The sequence below is a fragment of the Anabrus simplex genome, chromosome 5, assembly GCF_040414725.1.
Source record: "Anabrus simplex isolate iqAnaSimp1 chromosome 5, ASM4041472v1, whole genome shotgun sequence".
NCBI classification, from domain to species: Eukaryota; Metazoa; Arthropoda; class Insecta; order Orthoptera; family Tettigoniidae; genus Anabrus; species Anabrus simplex.
This window is the reverse complement of record NC_090269.1, coordinates 420,274,966-420,300,177: the sequence shown is the minus strand read 5'-3', so window position 1 is coordinate 420,300,177 and position 25,212 is coordinate 420,274,966. Positions and strand designations below refer to the sequence as shown.

The 25,212-nt window shown below is 39.8% G+C and overlaps 1 protein-coding gene across 1 annotated transcript in view; it reads right to left on the bottom strand.

Moving 5' to 3' along the window:
* LOC136875032 (netrin-3) overlaps positions 1–25,212 on the bottom strand; it is a 222,953-nt gene that overhangs the window by 45,483 nt on the left and 152,258 nt on the right. Inside the window, exons 2-3 of the mRNA XM_067148752.2 lie at positions 9,502–9,651; positions 3,824–3,895 (exon numbers count right to left, since the gene is read on the bottom strand). Of these exons, the coding sequence (XP_067004853.1) occupies positions 3,824–3,895; positions 9,502–9,651 (222 nt within the window). The remainder of the gene's footprint in view (positions 1–3,823; positions 3,896–9,501; positions 9,652–25,212) is intronic.

Here is a 25,212-nt window from a genome sequence, read left to right as displayed (position 1 = left end):
AATAATACGCACTCGCTCTCTCGTGTTCTAAGTCCTAAACATCTCAATCAATCAATCAATCAATCAATCAATCAATCAATCAATCAATCAATCAATCAATCAATCAATCAATCAATCAATCAATCAATCAATCAATCAATCAATCAATCAATCAATCAATCAATCAATCAATCAATCAATCAATCAATCAATCAATCAATCAATCAATCAATCAATCAATCAATCAATCAATCAATCAATCAATCAATCAATCAATCAATCAATCAATCAATCAATCAATCAATCAATCAATCAATCAATCAATCAATCAATCAATCAATCAATCAATCACAACTGATCTGCATTTAGGGCAGTCGCCCAGGTGGCAGATTCCCTATCTGTTGTTTTCCTAGCCTTTTCTTAAATGATTTCAATGGCATTGGAAATTTATTGAACATATCCCTTGGTAAGTTATTCCAATCCCTAACTCCCCTTCCTATAAATGAATATTTGCCCCAATTTGTCCTCTTGTATTCCAGCTTTATCTTCATATTGCGATCTTTCTTACTTTTAAAGACACCACTCAAACTTATTCGTCTACTGATGTCATTCCACGCCATTTCTCCGCTGACAGCTCGGAACATACCACTTAGTCGAGCAGTTCGTCTCCTTTCTCCCAAGTCTTCCTAGCCCAAACTTTGCTACATTTTTGTAACGCTACTCTTTTGTCGGAAATCACCCAGAACAAATCGAGCTGCTTTCCTTTGATTTTTTTTTCTAGTTCTTGAATCAAGTAATTCTGGTGAGGGTCCCATACATATATCATATCCATGATTCTATGGCTTTTTAGTGTAACGCAGAACATGTACGCGTATACTTGAAAATCATATTCTCTCACCCATGGGTAACTAATGCAGATATCGAGCTCGAATTATTATTATTATTATTATTATTATTATTATTATTATTATTATTATTATTATTATCGTATGTATAGCTGTGAAGTGTTACATCCATTTGGTATTATTATTATTGCTATTATTATTATTATTATTATTATTATTATTATTATTATTACGCCATGTGTACATGCGATGTGATCGCGTTGGTTTTGAGGTTATGTCATGAAACTGGCACTGTATATAAATATTTATATCAGTTCAGTTAATGTAAATACCTGCAAATTTATATTATAATTTATTTTTACCTGTATATATATATAAATTGTAATCCATAATTGTGAAAAACACTGTAACTTCCAGAATTATATAGGCACGAGAACGATTGAGAATATTCAATACATTATAATCTGTGTATTATGCACTCTCGAGTTTTCCAGAAGATATATTTTTGTAAGGTAACTTTCTAGACGCCTGGCCAGGCACATACCATATATAAGGAGGCGATCTTGACAGTGACACGTTAGTTGTTGAACGAGTTAGTTGTTGTTTAGAAGTGTTATGGTGTAGCAAGTATATATCCTGGGCTGACATGCAATATTGCAGTCTCCATATTGAAATACGCAAGTCATCTGTTTTCAACCATATTTCAAGTTGTAACCTCTATGTGCTGTTTTATTCAGTTGTTTTAATAATGGCGGATTTGTTGATATTCTCGAAGTGAAGTATTGTATTGTGATACTATGATTAAGGTTACGTGTGTGTATTAATTTGTAAATACATGTAAATAGAATAATTGTACCAACTGACAGCATCTCGTGTGCGTCTTTGTGGATACGTTAATACTTATTTGACTGAATTATAGTATTCTTTGCTCTCCAGTTCTTTCTCTTAGTCTATACCACGTTATTTCACAACTTGCTGCCAATCCCAGGTCTCTAGTAACCACCGCTCGCGTCTGTTCAGTGCTTCCATCGCTGTCACTAACTTCTATGAACTAAAGCAGTATACAAAATGCTACATTTCTTTTCAAAGTTAAGTTTGATGTTCAGTTCACGTACTGGCTCTTATCGGGTTATTTCCCCTCGCAACCTCGACTTTCAACCAATTGTCTTTTCACCTCAGAAAGGAACGTGGAATGCGTACGAATATTTTGATTTTGTAAACAGCAGGAACTTGGAGCTACCCCTTAGAAGAAGTTCAGATGATCAAATTCACTTCATAACTCCCTTGATCTCTTGTTGTACGTTATTTCCAGAAGCAGAATTTGTCGGATTGCTCAATGTCTACTCCACATTGAGTATTAAATGTATTTCTACAGATAACTTGAACGGCTTAGACGAAGAAAATATAGCATGTTCAATATTCATTTCCATTTAGGCTCTGCCAATTGTAGCTATACAAGAACTACACAATGTTATGTAGGCTACGGTGTTACACAGACCAGTCTTTAAACAGAATTGTGGTCTATATTCCTTTCTTTTTGTAGCAAGATCTTCGCAAATGCATTTCCAACTTATTAATTCGTGCTCAGGTACAGTGGCCAACATACACCATGAAACGGTTCTGAAGCCAGTAGTTATGTATGAAGACGTAACCCTATCCCTAAATGTCAATAAAGGACTCCTCGAAGAACTGGAGAAAAATGAGCTCAGAATTATTAGGGGGATCCTGGGATCCAATTACAGGAATGACAGCCAAAACGGATCCAACAAGGAAGTCTATAACAAAATAGAGAAAATTACACACACGATCCTCAAGAGACGGGCACAATTTTACGATAACTTCAAACGAATGGACCGAAACAGGTTGAACAAATAGATCTTTCACTTGTTTGATTCTTTCTTTCTTTCTTTCTTAATCCGTTTACCCTCCAGGGCTGGTTTTTCCCTCGGACTCAGCGAGGGATCACACCTCTGCCGCCTCAATGACAGTGTTCTGAAGCGTGTCCCTTAGGATCGCGGGATACAACTGGGAAGGGGGACCAGTACCCCGCCCAGGCGGCCTCTCTGCTATACTGAACAGAGGCCTTGTGGGAGGATGGGAAGATGAGAAAGGATAGACAAGGAAGAGGGAAGGAAGCGGCCGTGGCCATATGTTAGGTACCATCCCGGCATTTTCCTGGAGTTGAAGTGAGAAACCACGGAAAACCACTTCTAGGATGGAATCGACCTTCCCCACCCTTCTACTCAGATGACCTTCCGAGGCTGAGTGGATCCCGTTCCAAATGTCGTACCACTTTTCAAATTTCGTGGCAGAGCCGGGAATCGAACCCGGGCCACCGGGGGTGGCAGCCAATCACACTAACCACTACACCACAGAGGAGGCACACTTGTTTGATAAACGATGCCTTGGTTTATAAACATCAAAGAAGACCTTCACGTGCTACAGATCAAACCGGAAGACTTCTTTGACAGAGGTCTCTTCCGAAAAAAGATAGTAACGAACGGGCTAAACCGAGACAAACAGCCGAAAAAAAGACACGGTGTCCCTTGGACAGAGGAACGCAAGCAGACCCACTCAGAAAGAATGCGGTAATTCTGCCAAATGTAAGGGGACTTAGCGTGGTCCTCGATGGCCCAGCGAATACATAATAATAATAATAATAATAATAATAATAATAATAATAATAATAATAATAATAATAATAATAATAATAATAATAAGGCCAAATGATCTCCTTAGAATCACGCACGGGTCTTATTAAGTTTCCAGCTGATGTCACCGAGATTCGAATCCGGTATATTGCGTCTGGAAACCGATCGACTATGTTTCACTCCTGGTGATACAATAAATACGATGGTTCGCACGTCGAGGGCTGTCGGAGAACCGGGTCAGTATCGCACAGTGGATTGCTTGGTCTCAACGAAGAGGGCGGACCGCTCTCAACTACAGCATGCAAGACGACTAGCTACAGACTGACAGATGTCCTCGCACTTACTTACCTCTGCCGCCACTCGAATTGTCGCCATCGTCGTTGCCAGCCGTGGCCTGCGTCGACGACATCTTTGGAATTTCTGTGGAAACAGAGACAAATTAATAATCAGTGTTGCCACCAACTACGAATGAAATTATTCAAATATTAAAAAAAAATGTTACGCTAAATGACCGTAGACTTAAAAGGACATGAATATTAAAAACAGAATAATTTTACATTATTTTCACACCTATTATAGTAGCAAGAGTAGCTTTGTGAAGATACTGATGAATGGGTATGTATGTTCAGACCTCTGACTGAAGGCTGGTTTGATCCTCAACAGCTCCACCACTAGCTGTCATAGATGGCCCAAACATCATTGAAGAGGTGTAAGTAGCGTAAATGCAGGGCTCCGGCCACCGCCTACCTCCTGCGGGGATCGTTAGGCTAAGTTAAGCTATGCTAACCCCTCCTCCTCCTCCTCCTCAGCCTTAACCTCCTCTTCCTCGCACTTAGCCTCAGCCTTAGCGCCAGCCTCGGTCTTAGCATCAGCATTAGCCTCAGTGTCAGCCTCTTCCTTAGCCTTAGCATCAGGCTTAGCCTCAGAATTAGCCTTCTCTTCCTTAGCTTCGTTGGTATGAACATGGCCTCTGATCTACCACACTAAAGGTTTGTATGTCATTACTACTATAAGCAGGTGATCCTCAGAGCAAGTAATCTTCACGTCTGAAGCAGGTAATCCTCAAGTTAGAAGTAGGAAGAGACTAAGGCTAAGGCTGAGGAGGAGGAGGAGAGGGCTAGCATAGCTTAACATACCCTAACGATCCTCCCAGGGGGTAGGAGGCGGTCGGAGCACTGTATTTACCCTACTGGCGTAGTAGGCAAATGCGGCGTGAAGTAGTTTCCCGTTGCTTTGCTCACTGAGCCTAAAGTTGCTATCACATATCAGTCTGCCAAGCCCACTGAAATGCATGCACCAACTGATACTATCAGCAACACTTTTTACACAATTCATAACAGGAACTGGCTGCATAAGGAATGGCATTACTAGCAACGTTCATACCTCAGTCACTTTCATATTTTCAAAGCCAATAGTGAGATTGAGACAGATCAATGTTCTAATCCACACCAGAAGACATATTAAACACTAGGCGTCGCCAGAAAAGGCATGATGAATTGATGAAAATATAATTTTCTATAAATCAGCCGAAAGTACATCGCAGGTCTATAGGAATAATTCCTGTGAGTTAGCAGTCGAAGTTGGCAGAAAACAAAACAAACCGTTGTGTGTGTTTATGTAAAGTACTTCAAGCAAATGATGCTCAATATCTACAAATCAAGTCACTGAATGTGATATTTGATCGATTTTCTCAAATGATTTGGATTATGTAAAATTACAAAATGTCCAGACTGAATGGGGCCATTTAATCAATCTTTAGGTTTAAATCGTGATCTAAGTTGCTGTTATTTGTCTATCCCTTAGTCCGGTTTCATGAATGTATATCGCATTTTTTACGTCTGGATGCCCTTCCTGACGTCAACCTCAGTTGAGGATCAAATGAAAACGAAATGAATGGTGAATGAGATTGTGTAAGAAAGCGGAAGAAATCGGCAGTGGCCTATGAGTAGGAACTGTCTTGGTATTTGTCTGGAAGTGAAAATGAGAAACCACAGGACAGCCGATGGTGGGGTTCGAATCCACTCATCTCCCGGATGTAGAGTTTGCCACCATAGCAGTAGTGCGTTAACACGTGCTACCACTACGCTTGGTAAATCCTCAATTTAGATTATTGGATAAATGTCTTCTTTCTAAAATGCTACGCACCAATAACTGCTATTAATGTGTGTCATTGTGCAGGACTCGATGACTGGGGGAAGTTAATTTGTGATTTCTGTTTGCAAGAGTGCAAATGTATGCTGTGTTTAGATACTTGTTTCTGCGGACTAAATCCGTTCACAAAGTAAGACTGGATTACACCGGCCGTCCAGAAAGTTCCGATACTGATTTTATTCTTGGCGTATAAGCGACGTCAGCGCAGTAACTACGGTGGCAGCTTGAACTAACATCTGTGAACAACAGATATGCATTAGAACAGTCAGTTGTGAGCAGGCAGTGTTAAGTTGCGGACGTGCGGACGAAGTGTGTCAACGTTGTCATGTCACAAAGCGCAATGGAGCACCACTGCCAATTCTCAGTATAATCTGGGTGTCATAGATCTGTTGTGCAAGAGAATTCAGAGGGTTCATCCATAAAAATGGAAGGGGAGGGATTTCTTCTTGCTGCACGACAATGCGCCCACTCACACGACTGGAGTTGTTGTGAAGTGTCCAACAAGTGTCAGTTCTCAACCATCCTCCGTATTCACCCGATTTGGCGCCGAGTGACATTTTTATGTTCCATAAAATAAAAATTCGCATGAAGGGTCACCGCTTTGACGACACAGCCGACATTCAAGCCACTGTGATACGCGAGTTGAACAACATCCCAAACAAGGACTTTTCTGACAGTTTCACAGGGTTGTAAGTTATGAACGTTCTGTGTGTTGTACTCAGGTGGGGGGAGGGGGGGTGCGGACTATGTAGAACACCCGAAGCATTAAAGCCATCATCTTAAGTTACCTCTATTTTGTATTAATCCAGTCTCGAAACTTTTTGGACGGATGGTGTACATACATATATTCTTTACATGTAATAATATTGGTCTATACTTTCAGAATTATCCCAAGTAATATGGTAGACGATTCTAGGAACAATTTTATATTAATTAAATGTATGTTTCCTTTCAGACTTACTATCGTCCGTAATATCAAATGAAAGTGAATATCTTCTATAATACATCAAAACAGGCTCTTCTGCTGTACGTTTGAGTTTTGAGTGTCCTATTCCCTTTATCTGTATTTCCAAAATTCTAGATTTTTCTTACGGTACGATATTACGCATAATTTACTTAATAATAATAATAATAATAATAATAATAATGATAATAATAATAATAATAATAATAATAATAATGCAGTCGAACCTCGACATCTCGAACCTCCATTACTCAAATTTTCAGTATCTCGAAGTAATTTCAATTTCCCTGCCGTCTGTCCTATTCTTCACGTGTATATATTTCTCTATTAGTCGAATTTCGGCAACACGAATTTCTCGATTTCTCGAAGCAAACGTTTCCTCCCTTGAAGCAAATAATACTCTGTAACTCGAATTTTGTACAACACTGACTGTGCAATACAGCATTTGTAGTTTGTGAGGAACAATTAACATGTAAAGAAAGGGTTACAGGCGGCTGTGAGCTCGCATCCGAGAGATAGTAGATTCGAACCCCACTATCGGTAGCCCTGAAGATGGTTTTCCGTGGTTTCCCATTTTCACACCAGGCAAATGCTGGGGCTGTACCTTAATTAAGGCCACGGCCGCTTCCTTCCAACTCCTAGGCCTTTCCTCTCCCATCGTCGCCATAGGACCTATCTGTGTCGGTGCGACGTAAAGCAAATAGCAAAAAAATACACAAAAAAGGGAGGGTTACAGTGATGCTGGGAGCTAATATGACGGGAACCGAGAAACTTCTAATGATCGGAAAATCGACGAAGCTTCGTTGTTTTTTGGGTGTGAATTCATTACCGGTCACGTACGAAAGCAACCCCCGAAGTCGCGGATGATAAGCTGCATTTACGAATCTTGCCTGCGTGGTTTCGAACTCACGCACAAAGTCACTAGAACATAAATGCCAGTGTTTCTCAGAGCAATAAATGTTGTTGAAAAGTATGTGGAAGAAAAGAAGGTTAATAGTAAAAAACAGAAGAAACAAACGATTTTTTCTAAAGGTGTTAACAGAGTTATGTTTCTTGTTTCACTACTGTATGTATTGTATTCTAAAAAAGTTCCTTTAATAAGGGTTATAATTAAAGTGACGCCGTAAAATGCGAGTTTTTGGTATATTTTTAAATACTGTAAAAAAATACTATATTCAGTATAAGCCCGTAGATATATATGATTCAATTATGCGCTATATGTGCTAAAAAACGGTATTCTCTATATCTCAAAACTTCGATAACTCGAAATAAAATTTAGCTCCCGAGGTGAGTCGAGATATCGAGGTTGCACTGTAATAATAATAATAATAATAATAATAATAATAATAATAATAATAATAATAATAATAATAATAATAATAATAATAATAATAATAATAATTGTACCGGTAGGTACACCTCTACGCCGCACATTTAAATCTTGCGCCAATTAAAACCTCCTCTACAGGAGAAGCACTGAACTTGAGACTAGACCTACTTAAACTTTTACTCTGAAGATGTCACCTCCTTAATTTCGTGATTGTGAAGTTTCCAGTACTATATGAAATTCTACGTGTTTTGTTTACCATTTATCAAGAAGTTTGGACTTTCTGCAACAGATGTCACTACAAAAACTATGATCATGCACCCTGGTGCGAAGTGAAGGAACTTTATTTGAAGAAATTTTGTATTCATAAGTTTGTTCTTTACTAAATTATGTTCATTCATTTTCGGGTTGGCAATATTGATCTTTGCTTTCCGCCAGTTTTGAATTCAGCCAACCCGTAATTTCTGTAATTAATTTTCGGCCTATCACAGGCTTCTTCTTCGATTTGGTGTGTAAACTTACGCTAGCCAATAAAAGTAAGAGGGTGTGGCTTGATTATTCATCAAAGGTCTCGAACTTTCCCCGAGGGTTTATAAACTGCGGATTTTCACGGCTCTTGGCCACTTGATCAATATCTAAGTGTGTGTATGTGAAGCAGGAGGCGGGAGGTGCCTCTTTCATCAGGCAGCAGTCCTTCAGCAAGGCAATGGCCGTTTAACATCTTTATTTCTTGCTAGCTCAACAGTTTAACCCGCGGGAAAGGTCCGAAACTTTTACCATGTAACCTACTTTTCTAAAAATGTAATTTTTTGCCCGCTTATGTAAAAACTTCATAAAATCTGTTACCATAATTCGGTGACAGAGAGTGATATACCCTCTCGAGCTCCCCTTCATTTTGGTTTGTGGTACCGCATTTGTTTCTGCAATATATTAAAGTGATTTCCATCCGCGCTACCTCGGTATATTGGATTAGCCCCTGTGTCGTTGGCCTAGTGCCCTATAGGTTGTTAATTTTTTTTGTGGAGCTGAATCTTTGACTCCATTCCATTTTGCTCGGGCCATTTATTGAACCTGTTCTTTTTCACTAAGGCCCAGTAGGTTGGGTACTAGGTACCTCTGTGTAATAAGATGGCTATTTGTAAATAGTGCCTTGTCAGGCCAGTGATTATTGGATTTTTGCATTGTCTTGAGTAGGCTGGGAACACTGAGAGCACGTCAGCTCTTTTCGAGTATTGTAAGAATGCCTCTGGGAGGCTTGATATTGAGAACTGGGAGCAAGTGCTCCATGTATTAGGGGATTTCTGCCCTTTGTGTAAAATTGTAATCTTTTATAAAGTTGAGCTAGGAGCTCAAAATTGTAAAGTAGGGGCTTGTAGCCCAAGAATATTTAAATTCTGATGTCTGGGGTCCTCCACAGTCTTGCTTCTAAATAGCTGTATTCTTGTTATTTCTCTAAGTTGTTTAAATTTTGTTGTTTCAAGAAAATATAACCTTTGTTAAAATTTTAAATTAAGTTTGACTTCGTAGTTAGACCCATTCATCCCGGCACCTAATAATAATAAAGAAGCAGTGAAGTGTACGTACTGATGCAGGGTGCGATGTGAGAGCGGCTCTGCTGGTACCCCTTGGCACATCTGTTACACGTCACTCCCGTCACGCCGTCCTTGCAGGGACACTGGCCGCTCGTCTGATTGCACGTCTTCCCCGACGCTCCGATCGGATGACAATCACAAGCTAAAACAGAAAGAAACATCACTTAAACTGTGCGTGGGAACCTTACAGCACATTCAGGGAGGATATGTTATTTTATGGTCTGGGGAACCTTTTCGGCTAATTGCTGAAAGTAGTTTCAAATGCACAACTAAAGACTCAGTGAGATCACATCGCAACTTACCTGAAATTTGGCCGACGTAATCTGCGTACTGTGAAACAGTCATCTACTAAAAATCAAGTGCAAAGTTTCACAGAACGTTTCCGAAATCGACATTGGAATACGTAGAATAGCGCAGGGTAAGAAGTATCAGTTGTATCAATCGGTTTGGGAAGTTCTTGTAAGGGCCCAATGGTGTGCAATAGGGTCCAGTAGATCCCAATTTGGGAGCTTGGGTTGGCAACTGCGGGGCTCTTAGCTGAGTTATGTAATTGATCACATTTATTTGTGCCAGACTCCTCACTTTCATCTATCCTACTCGACCTCCCTTGGTCAACTCTTGTTCTTTTCCGACCCCGACGGTATTAGGTGTCGAGACCTAGGGAATCTTTCATTTTCACGCCCTTCATGGCCCTTGTCTTTCTTTGGCCGATACCTTCATTTTTCGAGTTGTCGGACCGACTCTTTCCTCTGATTAGTGTTAATAGAGGATAGCTGCCTAGATGTAGTTCCTCGTAAAATAATAATCACCACCACCACCGGTGTGCAAAAGATCATGCGTGGACGACAGACAAGCTGCGTGAATCACTATATTCGTCAGCTTTTTATACCGAGCAAGTGTCTCCGCGGTTTGGGTCACGTAGCTATCAGCTTGCATTCGGGAGATAGTGGGGTTCGAACCCCACTGTCGGTAGCCCTGCGAATCGTTTTCCGTGGTACCCCATTTTCACAATAGCCTGTACCTTAGTTAAGGCCACGGCCGCTTCCTTAGCACTCCAAGCCCTTTCCTATCCCATCGTCGCCATAAGACCTAACTGAGTCTGTGCGTCGTAAGGCGTCAGCCTTTTATCCTCTCATCACCTAAGAGACAACGGTGATCGAACAGGAGACCTTAGCTCCTGTTAACACTCCCCTCAGATTCACAGTCTCCAGTCACCAAGCTGATAGGGACGTCACTTGATATTTACGGCCTCGTTTTCGGGATCTTCCAGTGAAAACTCGCAGCTGACTTTTGGTGCAGGATGTTCTATCACGATATCAGTTCTGTCAGGGAGATTTCAGATTAGTTGCGATATGATGTCACTGAAGCTCCCCTTATTAGCACGTTTATTAAAATCTTCGAATATGTTTAATAAATTCGTCGTTTATTCCTTTTCTTGAAATGGATGGTAGAGTGCAATTTCATAAGGGGCTGTGTACCAAAACCATTATTCCGAAACAGAAGAGGTAAGGTAAGGTAAGGGTGTATTCTGCGCGAAGGCAGGTCCGAACCTCTGTAGAGGTGGGCCTGAGCTGGAGTTTACGTACGGTAGGGTGGCCAATTCCTTTCCGCTCCTCCATTCCCTTACCCCCACCAACAGCGCGTGGCAACCCATCCAAATCTTGACCACGCCCAATGTTACTTAACTTCGGAGATTTCACGGGATCCGGTGTTTCAACACGGCTACGACGGTTGGCAAACAGAAGAGAAAATGTGTTTATGTCAAAGACATACATATTAATTGAAATAAGAAACCAATACAAACATACCTCCAGGTTGTTGTAACCACAAAGACGCACACACTAAACGGTGTCAATTGTGTACACTATTTTATTTACAAATTATATATACATATAACACATACACACGCACCAATAAACTCCAATCTTGAAACAAAACACTACTACGAAGAAGCGGAAGAAGAAGATTGCCACAATAGCATGTCAACATACTGTACTACCAACCACAACATGAATTCACATACTCGGTTAACGACTTGCACTCACAGCTCTTGTTAAACAATTCAACTCTACCCTCTTTATATACGTTGCCTGGCTAGGCTTCTAGAAGAATATGACAGAATACGTTTTCTCGTAATATCGAGAGTCTCCAATTATTTACAATGTAAGGAATTTTCTACACAATTCCAGACGCACATTGCGTTGTTCTAGACTTATTACAGTGTGTTGCACAACCGTTGCATTGGATAATAATAAAAATAATAATAATAATAATAATAATAATAATACTCGTCCAGCTCGATATTATTTCCATTATTTACCCATGGGTTAGAGGATACTGTTTCAAATTATACCGAAGAGGCCTGGTGCTGCACACGCACACACACACACACACACACACACACCCACCCAGCCACCGAGCCATTGGAATTAACCAATAAACCTTAAAATCCCCGACTAGGCCAGGAATCGAACCGGGAAACCTCTGGACTAAATGCCAGCACCCTAAACATTTAATCATGGAACAGGACAGTGAAATGAACTCCTCAGTTTTGGAACAGGTCAGTCTCATATCACCCGCTCTGTATTTATTTTCAGGTTTAAAGACAGTGCAAAGTAATTTTTGGACACAGTCTCCCATTCCATTAAGACTAAGTAAGCGGCACGTCCACTTCAGCATTGTTTTTTCTTAAAATCTTACAACTGTAAATGCTCCAGAAACCCTGCATTCGAGAAGACCCAAATTTAGGCTCAACAACTGCAATCAGAAGAGCAGATTTCTGGAAACGGGGTTCGATTCCCGGCTCTGCCATGAAATTTGAAAAGTGGTACGAGAACTGGAACGGGGTCCACTCAGCCTCGGGAGGCAACTGAGTAGAGTTCGGTTCGATTCTCATCTCAGCCATCCTTGAAGAGGTTTTCCGATCCTTCCCATTTCTTCTCCAGGCAAATGCTGGGATGGTACCTAACTTAAGGTCACGGCCACTTCCTTCCCTCTTCCTTGTCTATCTTTTACAATTTTTCCATCCCCCCACAAGGCCCCTGTTCAGCAGAGCAGGTGAGGCCGCCTGGGCGAGGCACTGATCCTCCTCCCCAGTTGTAACCCCGAACAAATGGCTTACGCTTCAGGACACTGCCCTTGAGGCGGTAGAGGTGGGATCCGTCTCTAAGTCCCAGGGAGAAACCAAACCTGGACGGTAAACGGATTAAGAAAGAAAGAAAGAAAGAAAGAAAGAAAGAAAGAAAGAAAGAAAGAAAGAAAGAAAGAAAGAGATCCTCACAGTGTTAATAACGCACACTCAAGTGTCGTAATGTGTTATTCAAAGAAGTGAATAGTTTGAAATTATAGAAATATAATAACGCGAAAAGAGAATTCACATGGGAACGACTCAATTTATTTAAAAAATCATATCGAGAAAAATATCATTAGTTCTCAACTATATCACACTAAAAATCGATCTCCCTCTGTATATAAGCAGTAGAACATTGGCCTCTCCAGATGCCAAGGTCGCGGGTTCAGTCCCGGCAGAAATAATCGGACTTCTTACGGGCGGAGAAAGTCCATTCGGCTCTCATCTCGTATGATGTCGGCGTGTAAAATGGCCTCTGCTGACACATTCGGTGTTTACTCGTCGAAATTAATTAAAACTTCTGCCATAGACCGTCCTGTGTCTCCGTGGCTCAGGCGGCAGCGCACCGGCCTTTCACCGCTGGGTTCCGTGGTTTAAAATCCGGTCACTTCATGTGAGATTTGTGCTGAACAAAGCAGAGGTGGGACAGGTTTTTATCCGATACTCTGGTTGTCCCTGTCATTCATTCCGACAACACTCTCCAATATAATTTCATTTCATCTGTCAGTCATTAACCATTGTACCAGAGAAGTGCGATAGGCTTCGTCAGCCGGCACAATTCCTACCCTCGCCGCTAGATGGGGGGCCTTCATTCATTCCATCCCTGATCCCTTGAAAATTGGAAACAGGCTGTAGATTTTCATATTTCCGTTGACCGCCCAAGAGAGATTCGTTTCTCTGCCAACTGGTAGAACAAAATACGCGAGTGAATGCCTAATACTGAATTACAAGCTGCATAAATTAAAAGTACTGGAAAGAAAAAATATACGGAAATACTCGGTTCGCTAAGAACTATAGAATCTCTGAAAATCAAGAAGTAATGGAAAAATGTATCGGAACATGGAAAACATAGCAGAAACAATGTGGAAGAGGCGATTGATTTTGTTGGACATTTAAACAGAATCGATGACAACAGGTTAACCGAAGAAATCTTCAAGTATCTTTGGAACAAGAAGTCAACAACAACGTTGATTCATGAAATCAAGAAAGATTTGGAAAGAAACAGTATAAGAGAAGAAGAAGCAACACACAGAGAGGGAGAGATTTTTATAATGAAAGTGTTAAAAACAGAAGGATTTCAAGGTCGGGAGGGAAAGAAAACCGGCTCAAAACCGTCCGAGGAGAGGAAAGGTAGACATAGTGAGCAGATGAAGGAGTACTGAAGGAAGAATAATGAACGACAAAGGATGAAGCAATGAAATAGTCACGTGGTTCCTAGAAGACTCTAGAGGAGAAATTAAATAAATAAATAAATAAATAAATAAATAAATAAATAAATAAATAAATAAATAAATAAATAAATAAATAAATAAATAAATAAATAAATAAATAAATAAATAAATAAATAAATAAATAATCATGATAATGGCGTGAGGCCTCGTGTAGGTCTCTCGAGTTGGCACCCAATAGGGTACCTGCGCTCTGTGAGGATGGGGTTCTAAGTAAAGGAATTAGCCAGTGAATGTTAAAACCCCCGATCTGGCCGGGAATCAAACCCGGGTTACCTTGAACCAAAGCCAACACGCTAACTATTTATCCATAGAGTCGGACACGTCCAAATTGACACGCAAACAGCCTGAATGCCGTGGAAGCAAAATGTCTGCAACACAGTAACGAGGCCATACGATTACGGTATTATTATTATTATTATTATTATTATTATTATTATTATTATCATCATCATCATCATCTTCAAGAGGAGAATATGCGTTTCAAAATTTGATTTGAAGGGTGGAAATTATATTAACCTTTTTTTGTTCACTAAGGTACCTTGCAACTGTATCGTGGAATGTGAACAATAATAATTTTATTTTTGTAACATTCCTCGAGTTGCCACAATTTTAGCAGAATTTTGTCCCACAACAGTTAATCAACGAGGCGGAAGACAATGACATGGAACTGTCACATTGAAACATCCGAAAATTCCACCGATCTCAGACAGGAATCGAATCCACTATCTCGAGAACAGATGGAAACTACTAACGGACTGCACCAATATCATACTCAACTTTCCGAGATACATCATTCTTTAAGAAGAGAACTTATTTACAACACAAAATATCTAACGATGGAGGTAACAAGAGTTAAGATACTACTTAATGAGTTGAATCGCCTGAATTTACACTGTACCGTACGTTCAGAATGAAAAATGACGTGCTGGACGATGTGATGTGTCAGGCGCTCTGGCATCCTGTGGTGCTGTAATTGCACTGGGCAGTAGATTACCCGCAATACTGTAGTGTGTGACAAGTTGCCAACATATTTACATCACGGCGTACCCGTGAAGCGCATGCAGCTGTCATGAGGGAACCACAACACTACCGTTGCTGAGGCGGACTTAACATTTATGAGCAATTTAAGTCACCCAGTAAAACTGAGCGAAATATCCTTGTCGTTCTCGGAGTTTAAGTTCAGGAACGGGTGGGGTACGGACTGTCTAAGAAACGGCTGAAATTTCCTCCCAGAGTATAAAGATGACCGACAGGAAAGAGCTTTTTTCCGCTACGAAATACGCCGAGGTTTATCTACGCGTTCTACATTACTGTGCTCTTGGAGCTACCATTTGCCCTAAACACTGTTTGCCACTTTCTATCATAACGGATCTATGTAATTTTTCTTTTACAAGTTGCTTTATGTCGCACCGACAAAATAGGTCTTGTGCGACGATGGGACAGGAAAGGTCTAGGAGTGGGAAGGAAGCGGCCGTGGCCTTAATTAAGGTACAGCCCCAGTATTTGCCTGGTGAGAAAATGGGAAAACCACGGAAAGCCATCCTCAGGGCTGCCGACAGTGGGGTTCGAACATACTATCTCCCGAATACTGGAGGCTGGCAATAATAAATATTTTAACTCACGAGACAAGATATACAAATTAACTGTGTTCAAATATCTGGTAGCGCACAGGAATGTTAAACTAGTAGTAGTCCTTGTCATATTTTCTTTCCATGGGATTGCTTGTTGTACTGTTGTTGTTGTTGTTAACTTTACTTTATTATCACACGACTGTAAGTGATTATTGCCACTGGGACATTTCCCATTTGCGATGCATTTGTTAATAATAATAATAATAATAATAATAATAATAATAATAATAATAATAATAATAATAATAATGATAATGATAATTGTACCGGGGTACACCATGTCCGTCCCGTTGAACTGCGCGTCTTCCTGAAGGCTATCTGTGCTGTGAATCCTAAACTGTCTATCACAAGATATTTGGACCTTTAACCCTTAGGTGTCTCTACTATCGGCCTATGTGCCCGCTCTGGCGGGATTATGGACAATTACCCTTGAAAGGAATTTTCAGTTTTCAATGTTTGAAAATCTGAAGTTGTTTAGATTGGTTTATTCATATGTTATAGTTGTCAGCACTACTACGGCTTCCTTCTTCCTTAAGTGTTTAACCAATCAGGAATTTTTATGTATATTTCTTTAGCCAATTGAAATGAGGGTGTGTACAGACATTCTGCCTAGCTCGAGAGAGTTCTGGGACTTTCCTCTCTGAGATGCTATAAAAGCTGAGCGCTCTAGGGCCGTATTGTCATCTTCATAGCTACGGTCTAGGGTGTGTACGGCGTAATAGGAGTCAGGGGCAGCCTTGCCGTCGTCGGAAGGCCCAACTACTCAAGGTAATGGCAGACATCTTTTAATATGCGATAGCTCCAGGCAAATAACTTGAGGGGAAGGTTTCAAACTTATTTTATTAATGTAAAATTCTAAAGTCTCTGTTTAAATGTTAATTTTCGGCAAGTCTAAAGACTCTGTTCAAATACCTGCTGGGATATATGTAAATTTAGGGAAAAAGGAATGTTCACCCTCTGTTAATTCCCATTCAACTTGGTATGGGGGTGACTAAGATCTTCTAAACCTCTAAATTCTTCACCCTGCTTTGGTATTTGAGATTTCACATGTAGTCACCCCTATGTTGTATAGGCTTAGCCTCTGCAACTTCGGGCCATAAGCCCATTTAGGATTTTAAGCGTTTTTCAGAAGGAGTGCAAAAAGTTTCGCCTCCTGGCATTTTGTGCAAGGCCGATGGTCTTAAACCTTTTATTTTGTACATTAAGGCCATTTAGAATGGGCACTCATTGCCCCTGTTTGAGGCGACATTCCGGAGATAAAAATATATTTTTACCTAAAGCATGGATTTTCACGAAACTTTGCGGGAATGTCACCTACATAAAAGTAGAGATATCATGCACATTTATTTCATATGCAATTAATAGTTTATCCAAAATAAATACATTTTTTCCATTTTTTCATGAAATTTATTTAACATGTTAATGTAAATTTGTAATTAGGCAGATAACACTCCTTTCAAAAGCACTACTTATAGATTTTTCTGTATGTAATTTATACAAGGAGATAAATCGTACTAAATTGTGTGTAACTTTTACGTTCTAAAATTTTGGACTTTAAAATCCTTACTACTTGAAAAAAATTCTGCAATCAAAAATTCCATACGCTGGTTTCTTAATATATGGTAGCTATGATACATATACCATGCAAATTTTGTTACCTTTGGCAGAATATTTTGAGAGAAAAATGGGATTTGAATGTAAAATTACAAATGGCAAACAAAGCATTATTATTTTTTTGAATTCGGAGGAATAATTTGTAACACTTTAAATTTCAGTCATAAAAAATTCACTAAAATGACGAAAATATCGATTTTTATCTCCAGATTGTCGCCTTAAATTGTCAACAAACTGTCGAGCAGATATGACAGTAGCGACTGGAGAAATGCCATAAAAACTAACAGCAAATGTCCCGAGACAATAACCACTGTCGTGAGATTGAAACACTCGGTCACGTCTTGGGTTCCTGTCCATTTAAAGACACCCTACGGAATTCACGACATCATCGTATACGATCTATGATTGCTGAAGCCCTGAGAGAAAAGCATTATACAGTCTAAGAGGAGGTACATGGATTGTCTCAGACAGGGTCAAGCCGGTGGACTGACATGATTGCTATACCACCGGGCTCAAGTAAAGGGTTCATAATAGACCCCACAATTAGAACCGAGCCATCATACAGTCAACCACATGATGCACACAAGGAGAAATGTGATATATATGAACCTACAATCCCATATTATGCCGAGAAATATCACCTGGACTCCATAGATGTATTAGGATTGATGATAGGAGCACGAAGCACCATTAGTCACATAGTTCACAACTTTTGTAAGAAATTTAATCTGCATAACCAATTTATTAAGGATATTGGGTTAGCAGCTCTGAAAGGATCATTAGCAATAGTCAAAAATCATCTCTACTCTTAGCCACGTCTTTGTCCTATGAGGAATCCCTCATGGATTTCAAAATTATTGCGTGATACACATTTTTAATTACTGTATTAAGTAGGATTTAATATAGTACACTTGTCATTTATGGACATTTTATAAACGACCCTCATGGTGTTCCTCACGTAATGGTACTAATCACGAGTAATCACATGGTTCTAATATCATCATCCCTTGGTCGCCCCTTTTAGTCGCCTCTTACGACAGGCAGGGGTTACCGTGGGTGTATTCTTCGTCTGCGTCTCCCACCCACAGGGGGTCATTTAGCACTGTCCCCAGATGGCAGACTCCCTATCAAATGATTACAGTACCTAGTATTGTATTAAATGATTTCAAAGAATTTGGAAATGCATCTAAAACTCCAATCCCCAATCGCCGAGGTGCCGGAATTTTGTCCCAAAAGAGTTTCTTTACGTGCCAGCACCGACACGTGGTTGACGTACCTGGACACCTTCAAATACCACCGGACTGAGTCAGGATCGAACCTACCAAATTGGGTCCGCTAGCGCCTCAACCGCCTGAGCCACTCAGCCCGGCCCTCCTAATGACTCTGCGCTCTTTTTTGTTCAGTTCCTCGAGGAGTCCTTTGTTAGAATTTAGGGATAGGGTTTCGTCTGCATACGTGACAAACAACTAGTTTCACCAGGGAGGACGTGGTTTCGATTCCCCGTTAGGATGTCTAAAAATTTAAGAAACTATATTCACACATATGCACACGGCTCCGAGGTTCACTCAGTCTACACGAAACAATGAGTCCCAGGTTTATTCCTGGGGGCAAAGGCGGCCGGGTGTAGAGATAACCACTCTACTCCACCAAGTGCCGAGGTTACGGATAGTGGAAGCCTTTACTTCCACACCTCCAAGGGCCTTCATCTTTGCTTTTAGTTATTCGCCAAAGAGTGAAAGTGAACACAAGTCAAGTTTGAGATTCTCTCATACATATTTTCAGTGAATGATGTGATTATTAATGTAGAATACCTCCATTTTGATAAAAGTGACGCACATCCTACTGATTCAATTAAGCGCTGAAGCACACGGAGCGCTGTTCTTGTCTGTACTTGCCTCGTAGAAAGTGTTAAGTTTAAGGAACATCATCTGTTGCTGCCAAGACAAGACTCATGTCACAGGCTTGATTATTAATGAGCCCTTGTCTGCTGGACTCAGACGCGCTTATTAAACCGACAAACTTCTCTGCTACCTTAATTAATTTTGAAGTGGGATGTTCATATCCCAGTGGTCATGTACCGTCGGCACTTCAAGTGAACAAGCTGCAAGCCAGAGAGCGGCTGCCGATATGTACAGAACACCACAACTCCAAGCAGCAAACATTCTTTTCTACAAGGTGATGTGGTTTTCTCTCATTTAACATGTGAAGACTTACGGTAACGTACCAAGGATAAGATGTTAGCTGTACGGGAGATTATGGGATTAGGGGTAGGTTGATACTAGGCAAAGGATGTTTAGTCACTAGTAAGTTAGAATGCGAACGTATTTATCCAAGGCGCAAGTGTCTAAAACCCGCACAACGATTCTGCAGTGAGATTTGCATAAATCTTAGTGATCTGAACTATCCGAACCCCTAAATTTTATGCAACTCACACACACAACTGTAGAGCGGGTAGATGGTACTTGAGCCTTGTTCAAATACGTTTGTATTGTAATCTCTTAGTGGGTAAAAGTCCTTTCCCTTGCTAAATTTTAGACTATTAAGGAATAGTCACATTTCCTTCCTGAATTCATTGAAGTATGAATAATTGATCCCTAACTTCGTTTAAGCAATTACATGTTGCATATTATGGCCAATTTTATTGTTTCTGTCATGTTTTGCTCATTTTCGTGATATAAGAGCATTTCTTGCTTAGACTGAGGTGTCGTTTTTAACACGGTACATGTTAACTGCGTCGAGTTTCAAACACAGAACTTCTATATATTGTAGTAGTAGATTTTTCATTCTCTTCCGGAAACAGATAGGTTGCAGATTCAGTTCCGAGAAAAAGATGTTGTATGGACGTACGCCGACAGATACCAAAACACATTTTACTACTTCGGTTTTTGGTTCTTTTTTGGGAGATTTAAGTGACGGTTGATATCGAGATGATTGACATTGGGACTTCCAGTTTTATATGACAGTTGATATCGTGATGATTGACATGGGACTTCCAGTTTTATATGACAGTTGATATCGTGATGATTGACATGGGACTTCCAGTTTTATATGACAGTTGATATCGTGATGATTGACATTGGGACTTCCAGTTTTATATGACAGTTGATATCGTGATGATTGACATGGGACTTCCAGTTTTATATGACAGTTGATATCGTGATGATTGACATTGGGACTTCCAGTTTTATATGACAGTTGATATCGTGGTGATTGACATGGGACTTCCAGTTTTATATGACAGTTGATATCGTGATGATTGACATTGGGACTTCCAGTTTTATATGACAGTTGATATCGTAATGATTGACATGGGACTTGCAGTTTTATATGACAGTTGATATGGTAATGATTGACATGGGACTTGCAGTTTTATATGACAGTTGATATCGTGGTGATTGACATGGGACTTCCAGTTTTATGACAGTTGATATCGTGATGATTGACATGGGACTTCCAGTTTTATATGACAGTTGATATCGTGATGATTGACATTGGGACTTCCAGTTTTATATGACAGTTGATATGGTAATGATTGACATGGGACTTGCAGTTTTATATGACAGTTGTTATCGTGATGATTGACATAGGACTTCCAGTTTTATATGACAGTTGATATCGTGAATGACATGGGACTTCCAGTTTTATATGACAGTTGATATGGTAATGATTGACATGGGACTTGCAGTTTTATGACAGTTGATATCGTGATGATTGACATTGGGACTTCCAGTTTTATATGACAGTTGATATGGTAATGATTGACATGGGACTTGCAGTTTTATATGACAGTTGATATCGTGGTGATTGACATGGGACTTCCAGTTTTATGACAGTTGATATGGTAATGATTGACATGGGACTTGCAGTTTTATATGACAGTTGTTATCGTGATGATTGACATGGGACTTCCAGTTTTATATGACAGTTGATATCGTGAATGACATGGGACTTCCAGTTTTATATGACAGTTGATATGGTAATGATTGACATGGGACTTGCAGTTTTATGACAGTTGATATCGTGATGATTGACATTGGGACTTCCAGTTTTATATGACAGTTGATATGGTAATGATTGACATGGGACTTGCAGTTTTATATGACAGTTGATATCGTGGTGATTGACATGGGACTTCCAGTTTTATGACAGTTGATATCGTGATGATTGACATGGGACTTCCAGTTTTATATGACAGTTGATATCGTGATGATTGACACGGGACTTCCAGTTTTATATGACAGTTGATATCGTGATGACTGACCATGGGACTTCCAGTTTTATATGACAGTTGATATCGTGGTGATTGACATGGGACTTCCAGTTTTATATGACAGTTGATATCGTGATGATTGACATGGGACTTCCAGTTTTATATGACAGTCGATATCGCGATGATTGACATGGGACTTCCAGTTTTATATGACAGTCGATATCGCGATGATTGACATGGGACTTCCAGTTTTATATGACAGTCGATATCGCGATGATTGACATGGGACTTCTACTTTTTTATGACTAGATATTGTGATGATAGAGTCGGGACGTCCAGTTCTATATGACAATTGATACCTGATCTGTTCATATTGGTATCACCTGATTCTTATTCGGGCATTATCAGTGACTTAGTCACGATTCCACAGCTAAATAAGAATGCACTGTACAGTGAGGGGTAGTATTCTCTTTAAGAATTTGATGTCCTTCCATCGTTTCCTCCGCTAAAACTTTATTACCTTACAGTTCGTAATTTTCTAGAGATTGAGGTGTACGCTCTATAACCACCAGTCTGAGATTCTACAGCGTGTTTTATAAGCGGCAGAGGGCTTCAGTTTTGGCTGAGATAAAAGCAAAGTGTCCAGGTTTGCTGGAGAGGGTTTGCAATGCGTGCGAGTACCAGATACCATCTGATGGGCCATAACAGCCGCTTATCGCTATCAGCCCGCGCCACGCAATTGATTTTTGACACTTAATGCATATAAAATGCGTTTGTTTTTCCGATCTAAATGAACGTGCCAATTGCTCCGTGCTCTATCTGTACCTGTGGAAGTCACATTACAAACTGCGATACGTCCTCAGGCCCCTCGCTCTGCGTGATATTTTACTCTTCTCAGAACATTGATCACTTGCTAAGACCTCACCGAAACGATGTTCAACACTTCAGCGCCTGTTAAATTCTCTAGCAGTGAGAAGTTAAGCTTAATATTAGAAATAATAATAATAATAATAATAATAATAATAATAATAATAATAATAATAATAATAATAATAATAATAATAATAATAATAATAATAATATTAATAATAATAATAATAACACCGAGCTCGATAGCTGTAGTCGCTTAAGTGCGGCCAGTATCCAGTAGATACTGGGTTCGAACCCCACTGTCGGCAGCCCTGAAGATGGCTTTCCGTGGTTTCCCATTTTCACACCAGACAAATGCTGGGGCTGTACCTTAATTAAGGCCACGGCCGCTTCCTTCCCATTCCTAGGCCATTCCCATCCCATCGTCGCCATAAGACATGTCTGTGTCGGTGCGACGTAAAGCAAATAGCAAAATAATAATAATAATAATAATAATAATAATAATAATAATAATAATAATAATAATAATAATAATAATAATAATAATAATAATAATAATTTTGACCGAGCTCGATAGCTGTAGTGCGGCCAGTATCCAGTATTCGGGAGATAGTGGGTTCGAACTCCACTGCCGATAGCCCTGAAAATGGTTTTCAGTGGTTTACCCATTTTCACACCAGGCAAATGCTGGGGCTGTACATTAATTAAGGCCATGGCCTCTTCCTTCCCACTCCTAGCTCGTCCGTGTCCCATCGTCGCCATAAGATCTATCGGTGTCTGTGCGACGTAAAACAACTTGTAAAAAAATATTGTGACAGTAGTACGACCTCTTCCTGACTCTGAATTCCTGCTTATCGACTGTGAGTAAGTAACAAGTTTAATCTATCTTCACTAGATGTCTCCACTGGTTATTCTAAGTGTGTGGAACTGTAATTAACCTGATCGGGAATATTCATGTTTTTGGGTTTGATAACCTGATGACCTTCATCAGTTTTAGAGTTTAATCAACCAATCAGATTACTACCTAATGATGTAATGCTCCACCAATGCGACAGTTGAATTACGTCATTTTGTAGAATCGTCACTTTGTTTTCTGGTGACTAAGTAATCAATTTCTATTTTTTCTACCTTGGTTTCGGACTTAAACTATTCCTTTCTTAGACACCAACTACCATGGCTTATCCTTCGTGTTATCGGGCCTTAATTCCCATTAGGTTTCATTGTTAAAGTGTAGTGCTCGGAGTACTTGAGTGGGTTCAACCTCCATTCTATTTTTGTTCTCGGCCTTTACACTAACCTTTGTTCTCCATTTCGGGGCCACGTAGTATAAACTTCGGCTCTGCTTTCGATCCGCTTTTCGTTTGTGGCTGTCCTATGCCATAACAAGGGTGGCGAGTGTGAAATATGTTCAAACTTTTAAAAGCAGAAAGTGGAATACTGCGAGATAGGCTACAACTAGAGGTGTTTTGACGGTTAGTCATTTATGTCAATTCATTAAGATAATGTGAGTTTGAGACCCACTGCAAGGTGTAACATGTAAACTGTTTTTCAGGTTATGAGATCGTTTTAAAATTTAACCCTGATGCTCAGGGTTCGATTTCCCTCGTGGTAACTTTGTTCTGGAAGCTTCTGCTTCTTTCTATTATGAACAAGTACTATTCAATCAATCAATCAATCAATCAATCAATCAATCAATCAATCAATCAATCAATCAATCAATCAATCAATCAATCAATCAATCAATCAATCAATCAATCAATCAATCAATCAATCAATCAATCAATCAATCAATCAATCAATCAATCAATCAATCAATCAATCAATCAATCAATCAATCAATCAATCAATCAATCAATCAATCAATCAATCAATCAATCAATCAATCAATCAATCAATCAATCAATCAATCAATAAATCAATCCTGATCTGCATTTAGGGCAGTCACTCAGGTGGCAGATTCCCTATCTGTTGATTTCTTAGCCTTTTCTTAAATGACTGGAGGAAATTTGAAATTTATTGATCATCTCCCTTGGTAAGTTATTCCAATCCCTAACTGCCGTTCCTATAAACGAATATTTGCCCCAATTTGTCCTCTCGAATCCCAGCTTTATCTTCACATTGATATTTCCTACTTTTAAAGACACCACTCAAACTTATTCGTCTACTGATGTCATTCCACGCCATCTCTCCACTGACAGCTCGGAACATGCCACTTACTTGAGCAGCTCGTCTCCTTTCTCCCAAGTCCTCCCAGTCCAAACTTTCGAAGATTTTTGTAACGCTTCTCTTTTGTCGCAAATCACCCAAAACAAATCGAGCTGCTTTTCTTTGGATTTTTCCTAGTTTTTGAATCAAGTAATCCCGGCGAGGGTCCCATACAATGGGACCATACTCTAGATGATGTCTTACCAGGGCTTTTTGTGTAAAGACTTGTGCCTCACCTATTTATACCAAAGACATGTATTTTATGAGACCTATTGGTATTGTTTCGACTCTGCGTCTTGTACGAAAGTGGGAGTGGAGTCCTTTCTCCCCTGGTTGTGAATTAATTAAGCTTCTAGGTTTATATTTTGCTTCCTGTTGTTTATCTCATCTCTACTGTTGTCGTTTTCTAATTTTCCAAGGAAAGAAAATTTAAAAAATTCATTGAGAAACAAACTTGTCAAAATTTAATTTTTGGGACTTGCTTTGTCCAGCCTTTTACCCCTCACGCTTCTTTCCTTCTGTGGCCCACTGAAAACAAGATGATAATAATAATAATAATAATAATAATAATAATAATAATAATAATAATAAT